At 47.2% G+C, this 21462-nt stretch overlaps 1 protein-coding gene across 1 annotated transcript; it reads right to left on the bottom strand.

Annotated features, from left to right (window-relative positions):
• Positions 1–310: 310 nt before the first annotated feature.
• On the bottom strand, positions 311–21352 carry Slc49a3 (solute carrier family 49 member 3). Its single transcript, XM_027425975.2, has 10 exons — positions 21170–21352; positions 4621–4779; positions 4174–4387; positions 3913–3989; positions 3353–3490; positions 3151–3267; positions 2573–2725; positions 2160–2317; positions 1743–1852; positions 311–1045 (listed from the first exon to the last, which is right to left on the bottom strand). Exons 2-10 carry the CDS (start codon positions 4720–4722, stop codon positions 762–764), a joined length of 1353 nt encoding a protein of 450 aa, XP_027281776.1. The 5' UTR covers positions 4723–4779; positions 21170–21352; the 3' UTR covers positions 311–761.
• Between the last annotated feature and the right edge of the window lie 110 nt (positions 21353–21462).

Here is a 21462-nt window from a genome sequence, read left to right on the forward strand (position 1 = left end):
GCATACATCCCTAGCCCCTCCACTGGCTTGGCTCTTGGCCCTCTACCCTCTCCACCCCTGAACAGGTCAAATAAGAAGCAGGAACCCATTGAATGGAGTTCAGTGCCTGAAATTTACTGTGTCTGGTCTGGAGGCCAGGAGACTGGTCTCTCCCCCTCCCACCACCACCAACGTCATGTTCCCACCAATACTCTACCCTTTGTGGGCTCAATCAGGTGAATGAGATGCTGGAGTTTGCCTTCATTATGTAGCTGGAACCTAGACTACAAAGTGCTGAGCTGTAGGCTCACCCACACAGAGGAGGCAGAGGAGGCAGAGGAGGCAGCAGGATCTTCCTTATTCTTCAGGCAACCAGCTCAATCAAGTTGGACACAGAAACTTGCCCATGAATGTTCATTGGAGGGGGTGCATCTATCAGAGATCCTTCTGCTCCCTACTCTGCTCAGACCAGCTTACCACCCTCTGTGCCATCCGAGAATCAGGCTAAGTGTCTGGTCATACAGTTGAGACAAAAATCTTCCTACACCTGTCTACCTCAGACTGGCCATGCCATGGCCCTCAGAACTCCCTCAGTCTCCTGCCAGGAATATCCCACTCACTCCCCTGAACAGGCCCTCCCTACAGCAGCCACCACAAGTCTGGTTTGGCCAGGGTCCACCCTAACCAGTATTTTCAAAAGGCCATCCCATCATGCCCTAGGTATGCTAAGGACTTTGTGTCCCTGTCAGAGCTCTTAGCATGGCTGGCGTAGTAAGCAGACCCTAGCAAGCTTCTGCTTTGTTAGATGTCTCTGTCCATTCTGAGTGTCCTTTGTGAAGAGAAGTAGGGCCAGGAGCCTCCTGCAAGGCCCCAGCTAGAGGTGTCAAGCCAGGCGTCTCAAGGGGAGGCACTTGGGTAGGGCTTATTTTCCTTGGCTCCTTGGCACACATCCTGGGTGCGGGGGGTCCTCCAGACTCAGCTTCCAGGCGCCGATATGGAGTGTTGAAGAAGAGTACCAAGACACAGGTGAAGAGGGTACACAGGCCAGCCAGCAGCAGCAGGGACTCTAGGGACAGAAGTAGAGGCCTGTCCCTCAACTGCCCAGGCAGTCAGAGTCCCCAACTCCCACCATAGCCAAGTCTTGGTAGACCTGACCCAGTTGACCCCAGTGATGGTGACCACAGAGAGGTCTGGAAATAGTCGTGGTCTCAGCCCTCAGGATGTCCCCAGGTCCAACAACTGGGAATCCCAAGTTATGGGGACATGTATGCACTATTACTGACTCTACCCACTCTTATCTCCAAATCTCCATCTCTGTCAATCGCCCTGTCTCTTTGTATCTTTTGTATCTCTGTCTCTATCCCTGTCTATCTCTGATCTACCCTCCATCTGTTCAGGTAGATTCTGTGTCCCTGTCTCTCTCTGTCCCTGTCTCTATTTCTATGTAAATATCTATATTTCTCTGTTTCCATCTCTGTCTCTCTCTATTTTTCACTTCAAGATCTCTGTCCCCTTTCTATCTAAGATCTCAGTCTCTATTTGCCTGGTATTGAAACATGTCACCCAGGGGTGGGGATACTGATGCTGGATTTTTGTCAGGGCCCAGGCATCTGATCATACTGCTTTACACCAACTGGTGCCTGCCCAGGAAGAGTAAAGAGCACCAAGCACCAAGATCCTCAACTGGGCCAGGCCTCCTAACACCCTATCTTCCTGGTCTCGTCTTAGCTTTCTGGAGCCAATGCCTGGGCACAGACACTCACCTGTCCAGTCTAGAGTTTCCTCACCCTGCTGGCAGGTAGAAAAGGATGGACCTGTTTGCCGCACAGTCAGTGCCGTCAGTAGCAGCATGATGAGCACACCTTCGGCCTGCCTAGATACAAAGGGCCCTCAGCCTGGGCAGCAAAACTCTCTGCCCACCACATTGAACACTATTTTGGGAAGGGAAAAACATCTCTGCCCACCTCTGCGACACCTGTCACTCCTGAGGCAGTACGCTGTCTCTGTCTACACGGACCCTGCAGCGGCACAGGCTTGCACACAGCAAGTACTTAGTACATGCTTATCCCTGGCCACAGCAAGCAGGTTCCTAGCTTCATGGCTCGGGAGCCATGGTCCAGGATCCGGAAGGGAAAGAGTCCACACCATGGGAGAAGTGGCCAGTGAGGAAAGATACTCACCCCAGGACAAAGATCAAGCCAGCAGAGGCTCCTTCACCCACAGGAAACGAGCATTCAACTGCCAGCTCCATAACCACAGGTGCCACTGAGAAGCCAAAGAGCCCAAGGAGGGAGCAGATGGCAGCCAATGCCAAGGTCTGTCCCTGCAGCTGGGACACCTGGCACCAACAAAGGGGAAGAGAAGAATGGAACAGGGATGGCAGTGACTCATGGCCCTCCCCTATGAGTTCCTAGACTGGGTAACACGGAGTAAAGCCAGTCCTACCCAGGGTTACCCTTGGGCAGAAGCCAGGTTTGGCACTGAAGCACCAGCTCTGAGAAAGCCACCATGGTACCTTCTGTGCCTCCCCCACCCACCTGCCATAGTATCCCTCCATCCTGGGTAGGTAGTTTCTGTTCTTGATGAGTATTACCAGAGCGAAGGCCACGAAGGTCAGGGAAGTCAGACAGAGACCTATCTTGGTGGCCTCAGTGAAGTGCTTGGTCCGATCCACATACAGGCCTAGAAGCAGTGCCCCCAAAATCCCAAACACGATGAAGAGAGCCCCACAGAGGCCTGAGAACTCCTGGAAGTGGGGAGGGCAAGCTTAGAACCATCAGAAGGCAGGGAGCCAACAGGGCTCCTTAGATCATATGTCATCACCAGGGCGGTTCCAGAGGACCAGTCTAGACAACCCTGTCAAGCTGCCTTCTAGGATGGATTTTCTGCAATGTGAACCCCACTAAAGGGAAAGGAGAATCACCACAGACAACCCCAAACCCTGGGTACATGCCTATGTTCCACAAGAGACCTACACCCACCACTGTGTCAGGAGGCAGACTGAAACAGGAGGCCGGTGTATCATGACACAGGGATGTATAAGCAGCCATGACTGCCACCCCCATGAGAGGCTGTCCATCTCATCCCTATCAGGACTGAACTGAGAGCTCAGGAGCAGTAGGAAACCCTGGCAGAGGCAGAGCCCACTCCAAAGGCAGGGCTACTACTTACATTGGAGTAGCCACTGGCACAAAGGATCTGTTCCAGGAGGGCTGAGAAGCTGGAGAAGACACCAATGCCACCACCGAAGCATATGGCCAGGATAACATAGGCCTTATTCTGTATGAGCTAGAGGGAAAAACAGCCTTTAATGCAGAAGCCCAAGCAGGCTTCTGACCACAGCTTCCCTGTCCCCAGAATCCATACAACCCACCAGTTTGAGTCCGTGGAGGAAACTCTCTGAAGTAGAGCTGGCAGCCCCTGCAGATGGCGGGCTAGGAGGTACACTCTCCCAAAGGCAGGTAGTGGCCAAGAGACAGGCAAGGGCAGCAGGGGCAATGTAGATACCAAGCTGGGGAGAGATTCTGAGTGTCACAAAGAAGTCACACTGACACGTGTGCCCCCACGTGTCTCAGCCTGCTCTGTCCACCTTACTAGCTGCCACCTGCCTTTAATCTCCAGAATCAGCAAGTCCAGCTCCTTTGGGAGGGCTGTATCTCTCCACCCTCATCTGTTCTTCATGGCTTCATGTAGAACTGAGCTTTCAAAATAACACTCAAGGATGAATCCCTCCTTGATAACACCAGCCCAACTTTCCAAGACTCCAGCAGATCATGCTAACACACCCAGGTATGCCATACCAACAAGAATGTGTATATACCAGATGCGTGTGTATGTGCATAGATCACACACCAGTACAATGTCCATACATATACATGCTCAAGTTCACATAGCACACATGCCACACATGCAAGATCATCATGAGCCCCTCACCATCATGGGGATGTCCTCTGCCTTCTTGACCAGGGCAGGAGACAGCACATTTGCCATAAGGATGCCCAGAGGATTTGCTGGATAGAAAAACAGCTATGTAAGCTCAGCTGTGGCAGGCCTCACCCCACCCCTTGGGGGAGAATCCTTCATAGCTCAGGAACCTTGGCCTTGGCCTTGGCCCAAGTTGGGGAGCAGAGGACACACATCCAGCAGGGTCTGTGAGCTGAGCCCAGGTTACAGGGATCCCACCCCAGGACTCACACATGGTGCCAATCATGTTAGCTGTAGCTCGCTGGTGCTCTGGAAACCATAAGGCAGCCAGCTTGGCTGGAGAAGAGATGACCAGGGTCTGGGCCAGGGCACAGAGGCTCTGCCCACTCATGAAGAAGGCAAAGGGATTGGGGATCCTGACATCCAAGCAGGGCACAGCACGTAGCAAACTCCCAGCAAAATTCAACCACGCACCCAGGACAGTCTGCAGGAATGGACAGTCAAAAGACTACATGCTGGTCTACACCTACATCTCTAGATGTCTATCCATAACTCATAGGGATACCCCAATATCTACTTGCCATCCCCAGCCGCTTCACCTGAGAGCCCAGCCAGTGGGGCTGGTGGATTCTAATCTGGAGAAGAGACCAGGATTCTGCACCTTAAGTCAAAGGGTCCCACCCTCCCCATACAGGCATGGGACAAGAGCTGACTTACCGCTCCACGGAGCCCAACAGAGTCCAGAACCCAGATGGCTGCCATGCCAAATGGGATGGCTACCACCAGGTAGACTAGTGATAGCCAGTTGACCTGTTCCATGGACAGGAAGAAGCGCTGTGCGATGGTGTCTGCTACAGGAGCAAAGCTGAGCCATAGCTATGGATACACACAAGTCAGCTTTGGGTCACAGGCACCACCCAGCTAGCCTTGCTCTTGCTGGAGCCTATGATCCCCATCTGGCTAACTCTGGGTAGGAACAGGAGCCTAATAGAAACTTTGGGTCGCCCTGCTAGAGAACCACCCTCACCCTGTTACAATCCAGGAAAGCAGCCAGGCATGGCCCACAGCCTGCCCAGCAGTGGACCATGAACTCACCTGGTGAGATATCTCACCAGGATTGGTCTGATTCTCTGAGGAGGTTAAAGGCACTCCGTGAGGGATGGTGCCTCTGCCTGGGAGGCACTGTGTTGAAAGTGGTGGAAAGAGGAAGGTAGACAGTTGAGACAGAGGAGCCAGAATCTCAGTGGGTGGGATATTCTGGACACTGAGTGGGTCATAGCACTTAAGGATGTAACATTGGAGCACACAGGGCAGGAGGGGGAGATACGGGAGTGAGGGCAGATGGTTGCCATGGTTAAATATTTCATGGCTGAGCAATGTGCTGAGACAAGATGGACAAGGAACACATTGTGGGGAGACTATGAACCTGGTGTGTGGTGGAGACTCCACGCCAGACATCCACATATGGCTAAATGATACCTTGGGGGCTCAGAACGTGCATAAGGACCAAGGAGGGATGAGAAAACCAAGACAGAAGAGTTCAGAGCCCAGGACTTCTTTAGGGATGGGCTGGGATCAATGGCATCTCTCTCTGCACAACATCCTCCTGTCTGTCTTAGATGTCACAAAACATAGGGACTCTGAAACCCAACTAACGGAAGAGTGCAAAGTTTTTCTGGAGGAAGTAAGGGGGGTTGAGTGGAGAACTTAGACCAGTAGGGAGAATAGATATGTGGCCCCAACAAGGGTGTGTCCCAAATCAAAGTTCCTGATGAACCCTACTCAGGATGACTGAGGTCCAAGCCACACCCTCCACAGCTGAACAGAGTGTGTCAGGCTTCCCAACCACCAAACCTCAGGAAACACTAAGGTTGTGCAACAGCTGCATTTCCTTTTTTTTTTCTCAGAGGGTAATACAAGGAACAGATCTCCCAGGCGTAGAAAGCACTTCATGCAATTCTAGTTGTCTACTGCCTGGCCTCATAGAGCAGACAGGGACCAGGTAAGTTTTCAGAACCTGCTGTGCTGAGCAAGAAAAACAGAGTCCATCTCGCAAGTCTCACAGGTATGTCCTTGCTCCTCCCAGAGCTGTGGCCCACATACAAGAGGGCAGAGATATCTCTATCATGTGTAAGGCAACAGATGTGGAAAGAAAAAATTCCACCCATCTCACTTACTGTACAAGAATACTGTCAGCCAGCTCTCAGCCTTGCCCTGGCTCACCCTCTGATCTCCTTCCCATGCAAATCGCAGAGCCATCCCTTGGTCTCATAGCAAGCTCTGCTATGCCTGCTCCTCAGGCTGCTCTCTCAGAACCCTGGAGCCCAGTCACCAACTACAAATGAGCAGGGACTCCAGGAAGCATGAATGAACACTAAGCCCATGGGTCACAATGAGGACCCAACCTGGATCATGACAATTTTTTAGTATCAGGGTAATACTCTGTTTGCTCCATACGGACAGTAGGACACCACAAAAGTGTCCAAGGCACTTTCCACATCTACAGAAGGTGAGATTCAAGTAGATTCCTGCATATATCTGTCCTCAGACATCCATCCCAAATCGGTTATGTTTCCTAATGCTAGAAAGGGGACCTGTGAGCCAAGCCATAGAGGCAAGTCCCAGCTAGCAAAGGCAGCTACCAGAAGAGAAGTTTCTGATATGGCTACAGTCAGTAAACTCCAGGACCACAGCAGGTATCGCCTGTATCCCTACCTTTACTCAAAGCTGCTTCTTCACAACCAGCACAGCAGGGAAAAAGGAAAGGCAATGAGAACCAACCTACTGCTGGTTCACGTGGAGTGCCCTGGACAGCATCTACTCAGAGGGCTGTACTTGCTCACGGTCCCACTCGCTTGGCACTCTCTGAGCTGTATGTCTTACAACTCAGAGCTGCATGGCCCACAGGCTATGCATTCAGCTAAGTAGCCACATGTAACCTGAAGTTCCTTCACACGCAGTAGGGAGACCCAGCGCCAGAGAGGTGCAGGGTTGGCTGTCTCTGAGTGGTAGATGGTAACAGCTCCACATTCTCTCTCCACCTAGGCTCAAGTACCTGTGGACTTGTGCCTAGGGAGAAAGGATCGCCTACAGTCCACCTGTGCCTGACGGGATAAAGGAGGAGGGTCTGTAGGCCCCTGACATTAGCATTTGAGGGCTAGGCAGAGTATGAGAAAGCAGCAAGTTGCACGGCTGGGACCCTTGAAACAGACTTGTCCCCCTGGCTGGTCCCTCCCAGGCGGGACAGGCACTTACCCTTTCTACAACCTCTTGAGCTAGAAGAAAGGTCGGTTTCCCTCAAGGAGTAAAAACAAACTAGGGCTGGGGCTGCTGTTAGGACCCCGCCCCGCCCGTCCCAGCGCCCGCCCGAGTACCATCGCATTGGAGCAGCTCAGGAGGCTGACCACCAGCAGGAAGACCCAGCGGCGCGCATAGACGCGGAGACCAGGCACCTCGTCTACAGCGGTTCCAGATGTTCCCGGCCTGTCCCAGGCTTCCGGTCTGTCCCCCATGGTCCAGACCATCCTACTGTCTGCAGGCCGCCAGCTTGCACTTCACGGCAAAGCGCAGCGCAGCGCGTGGGTGGGAGTCCCAGGAACAGGGCCGGCAGAATGATGTGGTTAGTCCCCGCCCCGAAGGACAAGTTGGGTGGGAGAAGCCAGGGTTACCCTTCGATAGAGGCCAAGGTGGAAACCGGAGGGATAAAAGTTCCCGTAAGAGCTAATGTTACCACAGCCTGTGTGGCTGCACCGGGAACGTCATCCGCGGTGGTAGGTGCCAGAAAGGGGTCTCTACTTCAGCAAAGTCTGCATTGTTGAAAGGTCCCCCAAATTCTTGGGGTCCCAAGCAGCAGCCAAGAAAGGCCCGACGCCAACAAGGAGGAGGAGAGTGGGATCAATTTTACAAAAGTCACCAGACTCCTCCTAGAGGAGGAAGAGGCGGGGTGGAGGGCGAGGAAAGGCTTAGCCTGGCTACACCAGCCCCGCCTGCAGGTGGGCAGCCTCGAACCCCACTGTAGGCTCTTTAATTTGCTTTTGTACCCTATGGGCAGTTGCTGTCTGTCATCTTCTTTGCCAGCAGAGGCCTGGCAAAGAAGTTAGGAGTCACCTGATTCAGGGCTAAAGCAGCTGACAGGAGTGATCCCAAGCTTGCCACTGTGTTTGACCTGGCTAATCCCAGTGGGCCAAAGTTCCTGTTCAGACTAGTGGGAAGGATGGAAGAGCTGTTGGGGCAGGAACAGGCCATGTTGTGGAGGGAGAGGGGGAACTGGTCAGGCAGGGGAGAGAGGTGCATTTCTCTCAGTGAGAAGGCTCTTTTTGCTTCAAACACATCCCTGTGGTCTTGCCCTCAATATTACTATTCCTTTTTGTTCATTTCTGGGGTTTAGGAATTTGGTTTTTGAGCCGGAGTCTCACTTGTATAGCCTAGGCTAGCCTCCAATTTCCAGTATTCCTGCTGTTTATCTTCAGTATTGGATGGTACCACCTGTCAACCACACAGGCCTGAACAAGCTTGCTATGTGTTCTTCGCCCTGATTACCCTCAGTCTGCAGTTCATAGTCACTTCCATAAAGACCTGGCCTCTCACTCCCTCCCCCTATGACCTGGAGCTGCCTTGGCCTTGGGACTCTGACCTTCTATCTGGGAGACTGAGAGGGTAGTTCAGGCTTCACTGTTCAGGGTCCTAGCTTAGGACCTATCTGTCACCAGCTTCTGATTTAGGTAGCCTATCTCCAAATGGGGCCATCACCATGGATACTTCCTGTATTGCCACATCTCTGTTTAAGTAAACCTTCTGACCTGCCTCCATCTACTAACTTAGGGCTCTTGCACTGAGTAGGTGAGTTCAACTAGGTTATCAAGCGTAAGATCAGTACACAATCAACAGCTGTCTTCCTAAATACTCTACCAGTGTGTACAACATGGAAACCAAAGTGAAAAACAATACATTCATGATCTCATCAAAGATAATACTCAGCTATAAACTTAACAAAACAGGTATAGCACCTATGTGCTAAAAGTTGCACAACACTAATGAATAAAAACAACAAAGACCTACAGAAATGGACAAGCATACCTTACCCGTGTACTGAAAAACTCAGCATGCTAGCTGATATTAGTTTTCTCTGAACTGACCTATAGGGTTAATGCAGCATCTATCAAATCAAGAAGCTTTTCTACACACAGATGGGAAGAAAATATTTGCAAACCACATATCTAACAAAGGACTACTATGTAGTGTTTTTCAAACCCAATTAGAATATGGGCAAAAGACTGAAGAGAATAAACAGATGGCAAATAAGGATTAATGGCTAACTTTATTAGCCATCAGTAAAATGCTAATTAAGACCACAATGAGCTAATACCATACTTCTTTTTAGAGTGCTAAATAAAAATACTGACAACTCTAAATGTTGTCAAGGCTATAGAAAACAAGTTGGCAGTTGCTCATAAAACTAAGAATGGCTGGGCGTTGGAGGTACACGCCTTTAATCCCAGCACTCGGGAGGCAGAGGCAGGCCGATCTCTGTGAGTTCGAGGACAGCCTGGTCTCCAGACCGAGTGCCAGGATAGGCTCCAAAGCTACACAGAGAAACCCTGTCTCGAAAAACAAACAAACAAAAAAAGTTATCACATAACCCAGCCATGAGTATTTATCCATGAGAGATAAAAACCTGTAGCAGATTTATTTGTCATCATCCAAAAAGTATAAACACTCAGGTGTCTTTCAGTCAGTGAATGGTCAAGTAAACCACACTAAGAAAATTATTCAGAAATGAAGAGCAAATACATTCAGCAACCTGTTTAATTATGCAGAGTGTGGAGATAAAAGCCAGCCCTAAAGGGTATATATGGTGTGATTCCATTTGCAATAGTTTGGTGTGGACTGGGTATGTTCTCAAGTGTCCCTGTGCTGTAAGGGTTTCTCTCAAAATGGTGATGTTGAGATGGAAGAGGCTTTAAAAGATGGGGCCTAGTGGGAACCTTGAGGTCATTTGGGGTGCTGCTTTTGGAAAACACATAATTCTTCAATTTTCACGGGACCCTAAGTTAGTTCTTGACATTATTATTTAAAAAGAGAAACTTAGGTGCCAGGGACTTAGCTCAGTGGTGAGATGGCTGTTTATACTGGGCAAGGTCCTGAATTCAGCCTCCAACACTGGAAGAAAAAGGATGGGGAAGGGAAGAGAGGAAAAAGCTTACATAGCCCCTCCCCTCACTATGGCTTCCTGTCTGCCAATGTAATCACTCCCTCTAAGCAATGCCCCCTCCTTTATGACACCATTCACCATTGAGATGCTCACCAGAGTTGAGGTGAATGACTATGTGAACCTCCAGAACTGTATACCAAACACACCTCTTTTCTTTCTTTTTTTATTTTTTACATTCCAATCCCAATTCCCTCTGCCTCCCATCCTTTCCTCATCCCAACTCCCATCCTCTCCTCAGAGAGAGTAAAGCTTCTTCTAGGATGTCAACTAAGTCTGTCCCATCACCTCGTTGAGGTAGGACCAAGGCCTATCTCTTTTCTTATACTCAGGCATTTCATCACAGTAACCAAAAATAAACTAACACAATATTTACATAACATTTTTATAAAGACAAAACTTTAGAACTGGAGAGTTGTAAGTAATGGCTAGGGCTCAGCGACTAGGGTGGGAGAGGGTGAATCCTGCAGCTGCAACAGTGTCACCTTTGTTATGCTGATGGTACCCTTCATATGAATGGTGAATATTCAGTGTCCTTCCCTCTTTTTTAAGCCAAATTCAGACTTCTCCCAGCATCTCAAACCAACACTGAGAATGGCTTCTCAGGTCTGTTTGTCTTCCCCAAACAGTATCTCTTCAAACATCATGCAGTTGTTATAATAACGGCATGAAGCAAGGCCCCTTTTCTGGGATACTACCAGAAATAATACTCTCTGAGACGAGACAAGGCCAGAGGAGCCCTGCCTGGTTATTTATTTGGTGTTTGTTTGCTCCTCCCAGAGAACTCTGGGGATGGTGAGGGCAAGAGCCCCGCCTGTCTATCCCAGTTATCTGGGTAATGACTGGCTGTGTCTTGAGAAAACAAAGGTGGAGGAAAAACAAGCCCTTCAGCTGTGGGCTGTCAGGCACCCACATACAGCTGTGTAGAACCTCTCAGCTGGTTCCAACAACCTTTCTTCCCTCCCATGTCTGCCCAATGACTCACCTGTGCCTCACTAATCTAACCAGGATCCAGCTGCAGGAAAATCATGTAAGATACCCACACCCATCAGAGACCATGTTAGCACATCAGGATCCAGACTCTCAGATGCCTCAAGCTGATTGACTTTGATTTCATCCTCATGGCCACAAAAGGGATCCATTGCTCAACTGTGAACCTTTTGTTTCCTTTTCGAGGGAGGTCTCTGATCACTGTTATCTGGGCTCTAGTTTGTTCCTACAGACAAGACCCCCAGGTGTCCACTTCTTCCCTTCCCCATCCAGTCCCAGAATTCTTATAAGTGCCAAAGTGGAAGCTATAGTGTCTATAGCCCAGCCTGTATCCCCCATCCCAGGACTACATGACTCCAAAACTATTAATCTCTTAAAGAAGTGAAATCTTGGGTATTCTCACTTGTGTATATATAGTATTAGATAAGAATTTTCTGCTTAAATGTGGTGTGAAATAGTAAGTAATAGAAAAGTGTGGCAGTGTGTGTGTGTGTGTGTGTTTGTGTGTGTGTGTGTGTGTGTGTGTGTGTGTGTGTGTGTGTGTGTGTGTGTGTGTGTGTGTGTGTGCTGAGGCTTGAACACAGACCCTTGTACAGCCAGGCCAGTCACTCTACCATGCACACCGCCAGCTCCCATATCTTTTTGTATAAAAGTATCTGATGTTTGTTCTGTGCATTTTTCTGGACTGAAACTGATATTCAGTTTGTGTCAATGTATTATGTCCTAGCATAATATTAAGGTTCTAGTGTGAACTGTGAGATTCGGCTGTCCTTTGTGTATGTAGAAATGGTTATGTGCCTTTTTTTGTTTGTGTGTGACCAGGGGCTTCTATGCAGATGTAAAGAGGGGCTGGAGAGATGGCTCAGCAGATAAGAGCATATGCTGTTCTTGCACAGGATTCTGGTTTGGTTTCCAGCACTTGCATGGTGGCTAACAACCATTCATAATTTCAGCTTCAAGGGATACAGTGCTGATACTTCTGACTTCAATTGACACCAGGCATACATATGGTACACACACACACACACACACACACACACACACACACACACACACACACACAGGCAAAAAACCCATACACATTGTGGTGGTTTGAAAGAAAATGGCCCCCACAGGGGTGGCATCAAAAGGTATGGCATTGTTGAAGTAGTTGTGGTCTTGTTGGAGGAAGTGTGTTGCTGCGGGGGCAGACTTTGAAGTCTCTCATATCAAGTTGTGCCTCATGTGGTACTCTGTTCACTTCCTGTTGCCTGTAGATTAAGATGTAGAACTCTCAGTGTAGTGTCTGACTGCACGCTGCCATGTTTCTCACCAGATGACAATGAGCTAAACTTCTGAACTGTAAGTCAGCCATAATTAAATGTTTTCCTTTATGAGAGTCCTATGGTTATGGTGTCTCTTCATAGGAACAGAAACCCTAAGAAACACAAAATAAAATAAATATAAAAACACTTAAAGTTTTTAATTATTTAAAAAGCATGCCTGTATGTAGTGTAGGATGAGCATATGTAAAATCAGAAACTTGGAGGGGCTCGACTTTAATTGTTCATAAGCCCAGCTAGCCTGTCATAGAGTTTCACACATGTAAATAACAGGGAACACAAGATTCCTAGGTACAGACAAAACATTTGATACCCAAGGCAGAAGCAGCTGACTTTTTATTGACTCCTCAGCTGGTCTGATAGTCCTTGCATACACATTGGGGTACATTTCAAGAGCAATCTCCCCTTATCCTAGGCAGTGCCTCAACTGCACTATCCCAAAGTCTACTAAACATTCCTAACCTGCCTAAAACTATGTTGTTGTGAGGACAGATACTGTACAGAAGCATGAGGTGTTTGTGGAGAGTGACTTCCCAATAGGATCTAATTTGAACTATGTATTGAATTCACCATGTGAGCATGGTCATGGCTTATACAATAAGTTGTGTGTAAGGTGTGTGTGTGTGTGTGTGTGTGTGTGTGTGTGTGTGTGTGTGTGTATCTGTGTGTATTGTGTGTGTGTTCTAAGTTGCATATCTAATAGTTCATTTATGGTAAAAAAAAGGCACTTTTCTTTTGTATGTGGGAGCAGATATCTCATTTTTCAAATGTGTGCCATTTGAGGATGGATATCTTCTTAGTGTACATGTGAGAGAGTTGCTTAATGTTCGTGTGTGTGTGTGTGTGTGTGTGTGTGTGTGTGTGTGTGTGTGTGTGTGTGTGTTTCACCACATGAATAAAAGCTGGATGGTGGTGGCGCATGCCTTTAGTCCCAGCACTCAGGAGGCAGAGGAAGGCAGATCTCTGTGAGTTGGAGACCAGCCTGGTCTACAAGAGCTAGTTCCACAACAGCCTCCAAAGCCACAGAGAAACCCTGTCTCGAAAAACAAACAAACAAACAAAACAACAACAACAACAACAAAAAACAAAAAACAAACAAAATCCCACCTGAATAAAAAAATGATAAAATTAAAGTAAACATGTTGGTCTGAGCATGGTGCCAGCACCTGAAATGTGGTGGTGAATCAGTAGTTCAAAAGGTCATCCTCAACCACATAGAGAGTTGGAGGCCAGCCTGGGCTACGTAAAATCCTACCTCAAAAAATTACAAAGTAGCCAGGCAGTGATAGCTTACGTTTAGACCCATCGCTTGGGAGGCAGGGGCAAGCGGATCTCTGTGAGTTCAATGCCAACCTGTTCTACAAAGTGAGTTCCAGGACAGCTATGACTGTTAAACAGAGAAACCCTGTCTTGGAAAAAGAAGTATAATAAATAATAATAATAATAATAATAATAATAATAATAATAATAATAATAATAAATTTTAAAGTGAAGTGCATAAGTTTTAGATTTTAATGCAGTTACCACCCAAATAGTTTTATATTTTCACTGCAAAGAACATTAGTGCTCAGTCAGTTACACAGTTACTCTTGACAACCACTTATCTGTCTCTGTTTCTATGGATTTACCTGTTCTGAACATTAAATTTTAATAGAATCATGTCACATGTGGCCTTCTGTCACACTTGTGGGACTGGCTGTTTTCATTCAACATAGTGCTTTCGGGTTTATCCATATTGTGACAGGTACCAGTATTTCCTTCATTTTTGATATGCTCTATGGATATGCCACATGGTATTCATTCACTTACTCATTGATACATGGGATGTTACCACTTTAGGAACATTGAAAATGTTGCTACTCTGAATACTGAGAGGTTTTGTATCTAAGAGAGGGACTGTGGAGTCTCATGTTTATCTTATGTCTCATCTTTGAGAAGCTCCAGGTGGTCTTTCAAAGAAATTATGCCATTTTTAAATTCCCACTAACAGTGTACGAAGACTCCAATTTCTCTATATCCTTGCCAAAACTTGCCTCTGCCTGTGTTTTTAGTTATAACCATGCTAGAGGGTATTGGGTGGTATCCTGTAGTTGAGACTTATTTCCTAGTGGCTAAAAATGTTGAGTTTATTTGCCTTTGTGTATATCCTTTAAGAAACCATCTTTTTAATCCTAGAACTCAAAAGGCAGAGGCAAGTGGATTTCTGAATTTGAGGCCAGCCTGGTCTACAGAGCAAGTTTCAGTATAGACTCTTTGTGGTTTTTCTTTTCTATTTATTTTACTTGGTATTATGATGGCTATTGTTGTTGTGCCTGAGTAACAAAGATCCCCAAAGAGACCAGGGAGACAGACCACCGATACAAATGCACAAGGTTTATTAAATTGTCTATCCTACCTCGGGAGGGACCCCATCAAGCAAGCTGACACAGCAGCCTCCAGAGGGGGTGAAGTTCCCTGTCTATTGGTAAGTTTTAAAGACAAAAGTTACAGGATTACATCAGTAGGTACAGGTTGGTTTCTGATTGGTTGACATTTGGGAACAATCAGGAAAATTTCTCAAAGTCATATTTTCGCATGAAATACCTGTGTACCAGGTATTCTCATTGGTCAGTGCCGAGAGGGAACATTCTGTGGTTTCTATGGCTTTGTCTTGTTACTTGCAGGTGTCCTGTTGTTCATAGATACCAATAATTTTCAGAACTGTATCTGGGAGACTATAGGGGAGGTTTTGGTCTCCCCTGGAGTTTCTTTTGTGGCCAAAAAGTTCCCAGGAACCAAGTACCTAGGAGGCTAGCAGAGGTAGGGGGTATAGGGAGGTGGGGGGTGTCTGGAGTTTCTTTGTGTTCAGTTTTGGCCCTAGGCTCTGGGAGGCCAGAGGATCTGGAGTTTCCTTGTGTCTGAGGCCTATGTGTCTTTCCTGTAGCTTGTCATGGCTTCTAAAGCAGGGGCTGAGTGAGAGTATGGTCCCTTCATTCCTAGAAGTGAAGCCTTTTAGTTTAGTTTACCTCTTTCATTGTCTTTTTCCTCTCCAATGTCTTTTAGAACAAGTATCTTCAGTGGTTTTGATTGGGATTCCATTGAAGCTACAGATAGGTTGAGAAGAACTGATGCCCTGACAATATTGAATCTATTTATAATTTATCTTTCTTATTTGTCTGTCTGCCTGCCTATCTATCTACCTACTTACATACCTACCTATATCTGTGAATTATCTCTATTAAAATTATTTTATGAAAAAATTATTTTATGTGTATGGGTATTTTGCCTGCGTGTTTGTCTATGTATCATTTGTGTGCCTAGTGTTTGAGGAGTCCAGAAGAGAGTATAGGATCCCCATGGAACTACAGTTGCAGGTGATTGTGAGCAGTCATGTAGGTGCTGGAACTCAAACCTTCTGGAAGAATAGCCAGTGCTCCTTTTTTCCCCCCAAGACAGGGTTTCTCTGTGTAACAGTCCTAGCTGTCCTCAAACTCGATCTGTAGACCAGGCTGGCCTTGAACTCACAGAGATCTGCCTGCCTCTGCCTCCCAAGTGATGGGATTAAAGGTGTGTGCCACCAATGCCCAGCCAGCCAGTATTCTTAATAACTACACCATCTCTCCAGCACCTCCCTATTTATTTTTACATCTTCAGACTTGTGTCATTCCTACATACAGATTCTATACACATTGCCCTGTGGAAGTCTCAGAGACCATCCTATTGTCTCCCATGGGATTGTAGTATTTATCTATAAAAGATGAGGCCACCTAAAAAACAACTGCAACATCATTACTGTATCAAGATGGACCTTAAATCTCTGACATCACCAGATGCAAAAACAGGGTCTGAATGCATCTGACTGCTTCAGTATGTGCTCCCTCTGGCTTGGTTTCCTTGATTCAGCAGCAGCTACTGGAGCTTCTCCCATAGGCAGGGACCTTAGCTGCTTTTCCCATATCTGTAACCAACCGGATGTGGCCATGGCTCCATTCCTACTTGCCAGGTCTAGAACAAAATTATCAGTGGCAAATCTGGAAAAACTTCTTAAGATGGGTGTAGGTGGGCTTTTCTGTCCCCCCAGCTTCTCCCCAAATAACCACACAGAGACGTATTAATGATAAATGCCCAGCTGATAGCTTAAGCTTGTGTTTTAGCTAGCTCTTTTTTTCTGGGGGGGGGGGTTCGAGACAGGGTTTCTCTGTGGCTTTGGAGGCTGTCTTGGAACTAGTTAGCTAGCTCTTTTAACTTAAATTAATCCATTTCTATTAATCTATGTGTTGCCCCCAGGCTTGTTTACCTCATGTACATACTTCCCACCATGTTCACTCAGCATCTCCTCAGACTTCCACCCTTCTTCTTCCCAGCCTCCTCCTAATCTGACTCTCCTTCCCAGTCTCTCCCTGCCCAGCTATAGGCCAGTTAACTCTTTATTAACCAATGAGAGTATGCAAGGATGGTTCAACAGCAGATAGGGTCTGTTCTGGCTAGGTTTATATCAGCTCAACACAGCTCGAGTCATTTGGGAAGAGGAAGAAAATGAAAAATTGAGAAAATGCCCCCACCAGAATGGCCTGTGAGCAAGCCAGTGGGGCATTTTCTTAATTAGCAATTGACGTGGGAAGGTCCAGTCTACTGTGGGTGTTACCACCCCACGGCAGGTGGTCCTGGGGTACATAAGAAAGCAGGCTGAGCAAAGTCAGTAAGTAGCATTCCTCCAGAGTCTCTGCCATCAGTTCTTGCCTCCAGGTTTTTGCACTGAGTTCCTGCCTTGACTTCCCTAGATGATGAACTGCAAGCTGCAAGCTGGAATAAACCCTTTCCTTTCCAAGTTGCTTTGGTCATAGTGTCTTATCACAGCAATAACAACCGAAGAGAAGTTCAGACTGTCTGTGTTCTATATTCAAGTGGGATTTCTGGCAAGTCTTTACCTGGTGGTGCCATCAGAGGCACACAGCACCTATCCTTGGCAATACTACTGTCAATAAGTTGTTATATAACACAGCTATTTTAATTGCACAATTTCCCCCCAAGTGCTGAGCATCAAATCCAGGGTCTTACACACCACAGACAGTGTTCAGTAACTGAGCTGCAACCTAGCTATTTCCATAATTTTATTTTTGATTATTAGCTGGATTATTATAAGGAGGAGGCATTGCCTACAAGTCTGTGGTTATCTTTAGGTGCAGTCCATGTAAAAGGGAAAACAAATATCCAGTTGTCACCCATTATTTTAAAAATTCTTCAAGAGTCCTGTGATGCTGTATTATTGGATTTTATGCATCCAAGTTTTGAACATGCCAGATCTGTTTCAATTAACTGCTTCTGCTCTTCTTGATGATAGTCTGTAGCTCTTCTTTTTGCAATCGACACTGTTGTTATATGGCATCACAGTGTCTGTTTTTCTGTCCATTTTCTGGTCTTCCTCCCACCTGAGCACCAGGAGCACAGGTCAGAAACTGTTTATGTACACTACTCAGCTCTCTAGTGCTGTTTCTAGGTGTACTTTGAGAGACTGATTTCTTCCTTAGGGTCAAATTCTCTTCTGTGTCTCTGGCCACTGGTGCTACCTAGCTGTGGATGCCACACCCTTTCCCTGTGAGTTTTCACCGTGTGCAGCACTGTAAAAACTTCTGTGCCGTTCGTTAGGTCATAGTGTTTTATCATAGCAACATCACAGACAAGGCCAAGTTACCAAGCACTCTGTCCCCTCCAGGCCTCTGGCTTTATCAAGTTGGACAGGGCCATCTTTTTTAGATTACCTCACTGCTGAAAGCCTTCTGGATGCCCCTAGACTACCAGGGCTACCTGACTAGTAGGAACACAGTGATGCATGCCTGGTGGATCTCCCAGACCCCTGTCTTCTCTCCTTTCCCCTATTTTTCCCCAGAGCTAGCAACTTCCCTGAAGGACTAGCAATGCTAAGCTGAGAGCTTTGAAGCACTGTACAGATCAGAGCTCTTCTCTGGGGAGGTCTACTGGCTTCCCGCAAGGCTTACCCAGCTATTCCTGCTCTCTCTGGGCTACAATCTGATTGTCTAACATGTCTGTAAATTGATATTTGACTTATTCTGTTCAGTGTCCTAGTTGTTTGGGTGGGAGGGTCACACAGCCTTTGTATACTCATGCCTATTTTGCACACAGGGCTAGAGCTGGGCCTACATTTTCCATGCTTTCAGCCACTGTCGGTGATGCAGTGCAAGTGCCTAATGTGCCCAGAGGCATCAAAGAGAGCCACCGAATTTGTGAATGAGCACAAGGACAATGTCACAAGGGAGTAGGAACCAGCCGCAAGACAGAACCTGGGAGGAGTTTTACTTATCTCTGGGCATTTTTTCTGCCTAGCGCACTCTTCTCAGGTGCTCATGGGATCCTCTCAGGGCAGCCAGCAGGAAGACATCTCTCCAGGAGAACATAGCAAAGTCAAATACTGCAGGGGTCACTGGTAACAGACCTTGGATTTAGTTCCAAAATGTTCTGGAGCCCTGGGTCAAGCATTTGTTGAAAAGCAAGGCAAAGACTGACAGGGTTAGAGATACATGGAGTCATGGGGTTGGAATGATGGCTCAGCAGTTAAGAGCACTAGCTGCTCTTCCAGAGGGTCTGCATTTGATTCCACATGGCCGCTAACAATTGTCCATAACTCCAGTTTTAGGGATCCAATACTCTATTTTGGTCTCCAAGGGAACTGTAGCACAAGTTCTAATAGGTCTTAATAATAAAAACCCAGAGTCAGATATTGGCTGGGTAAATGCTGAAAGAAGTAAAGGAGCCAGCCACAATAGAGACCTCTTACCTCTACTGAATCCTCAGACCAAAGGGGTGATCCTTTCCCTACAAATCCTCAGACTGAATGCCATGAGCTCCTGTCTCCTCCTGCCTTATATTCCTCTTTCTGCCCAGCCATATCACTCCTGTCTCCACCTCCCTAGTGCTGGGATCCCCTTGTGTGATCTCTGTTTCTTCCTTTCTTTTTTCTTTTGTTTCTTTTTTGGTTTTTTTGAGACAGGATTTCTCTGTATTGCTTTGGAGGTTTGTCCTGGAACTCGTTTTGTAGACCAGGCTGGCCTCTGAACTCACAGAGATCCACCTGCCTCTGCTTCCTGAGTGATGGGATTAAAGGCGTGAGCCACCAATGCCCTGCCATGCTCTGTTTCTTTTTTAGACTGGATCAATTTTGTGTAGCCCAGGTTAGCCTTGAACTCACAGAGATCCATCTGCCTCTGTCTCCCAAGTAATGGGATTAAAGGTGTGTGCCACCACTGCCTGTACTCTATAGCTAAGTAGTGGCTTAGCTCCGAACTCTGATCTTCAGGCAAGCTTTTATTTGTTAGATCACAAACAAAATATCACCACAGGGAACTGCACACATGTGGTACACAGACACGCATGCAGGAAAACACCCATATTATATATTATATATATATATATATACATGTGTATATATATAATATATATATATAATCTTTTAGAACATTTTAAAAAAGAAGCATGGGTAGGTGATAAGAAGACTATCAAAGAGAAAACTCATCACAGAGGATGGACCGCATACTCCAGAGAGGCTAGCTGGAGATAGAAGTAAGGAGGGAAGTATTCCCTTCCCTAGCATCCAAACTGAGTACCATAATTTTAGGTTCCTTCATTTGCTTGGCTGAACCAGAACACATACATGTACCTGTGTACTTACTTAGTATATTACTAAATCAAACAGTCACATGATTTCAGGACTTTTTCAAGATGCCAGGGTACCCTAACCCACTGGTTTCTGCTTTGGGTAAAGCCTTGGAGTATTTTGAGCAGGGAACATGTCCCAACTAATGCTTTATAAAAGCCACTATTTTGGGCTGAAAATGGATCAAGGAGGAAGGACAGATACAAGGAGACTAGTTGGAAGCTATTCACTAACCTAGGGATACAGGGTGAGGATGGGGGAAGGAACATTTGGCTGGATTCTGATGGGTCAGCTGATAGCTAGAGGAAGACTTCAGTGCTGGAAGGTGGTGGCCTAAAGTGAGCAACAACCTTCAGGAAAAGACCAGAGTTCCCGAGACACCCTTGATGGCTAGACACAGAAACAAGGTCTGGACCCTGGGACCTAGAGTAGCATCTGAATATGGTCTTACCAAAGGCATGAAAAGCCCACCTGCAGATAGGTGGTTTTGGGGTCTGTCAAGTTAGATGACTTCCTGGGATCTGTGCCCTAATCCCAGGGCTGCTCTTTGCTGCTCAATAGTAACTCTTTGCTGTTTCTAATGCCAACCCCATATCCTCCATTACTCTAGGACTCTCTCAACTCTCTCCCTCATCAATAGCCTCTCTGTGATCGCAAAGTTCAGTCAGATTTCTGTAGAGCATAGCTCCCTTGTTCTCATGGAACATAACCTCCAAAGGGCCATACGACGCCAGCAGGACTTTCGACCTCAATGCACACATGCCCTTACTGGGTTCCTTTCAATGCCCGACACCCGCCCCGGCCCCGCCCGCCAATTCCTGCAGGCCCCCTTCTAACTCCTTCCTTGGCCCACTGCCTGTCTACACACCGCTGTCACAAACTACCTTGTTCCCTAAGAATAGCCTTCCAGCGGAATGTTTTAATCCCAGCATCTTTGAGTTCGAGGCCAGCCTGGTTTACAAAGTGAGTTCCAGGACACCCAGGGCTGTTACACAGAGAAACCCTGTCTTGAAAAAAACAAAAACAAAAAACTGAACAGATTTCCTTTTCTCCGTTTCTGCCCAGTCCCAGTTACAGTGACCACTGCCCACTACGCACAGATGAGCTGCAGGTTTCCACGGTTCGAAAGTCGAGCAGAAAGGTTTCTGTCTGTGTCCTGGCTGATTCCTAGACAGGACAGGAATGTAAGAGGAAGGCTTCCGCGGGAGGAAACCCTCGTCCGGTGCTGCGGGTTAGTTCCCGACTCAGACGGCCGCTGTCACAAGCGTCCTGAGGTCCAGATTGTTGCCTCTGACCACGCCTTCTGACCCACCTCTCACCCTGAGGCCACGCCCCTGAGCTCCACCCTGCCTGTCTCGCCGTGCCAGCTTCCTGAGTCCAGCGCCTCCAGC

Source organism: Cricetulus griseus, chromosome 7, assembly GCF_003668045.3.
Source record: "Cricetulus griseus strain 17A/GY chromosome 7, alternate assembly CriGri-PICRH-1.0, whole genome shotgun sequence".
NCBI classification, from domain to species: domain Eukaryota; kingdom Metazoa; phylum Chordata; class Mammalia; order Rodentia; family Cricetidae; genus Cricetulus; species Cricetulus griseus.

Bases quoted from the DNA above. Each gene is read 5' to 3' on its own strand.
- Slc49a3 (XM_027425975.2), bottom strand. From the start codon at position 4,722: ATGGAACAGGTCAACTGGCTATCACTAGTCTACCTGGTGGTAGCCATC. The intron at 3,990-4,173 runs GTGAGTCCTGGG...TTTTCTATCCAG, and splicing joins TAACATGATTGGCACCATGT to CAAATCCTCTGGGCATCCTT. The intron at 3,268-3,352 runs GTGGGTTGTATG...TTTTCCCTCTAG, and splicing joins TCCTCCACGGACTCAAACTG to CTCATACAGAATAAGGCCTA.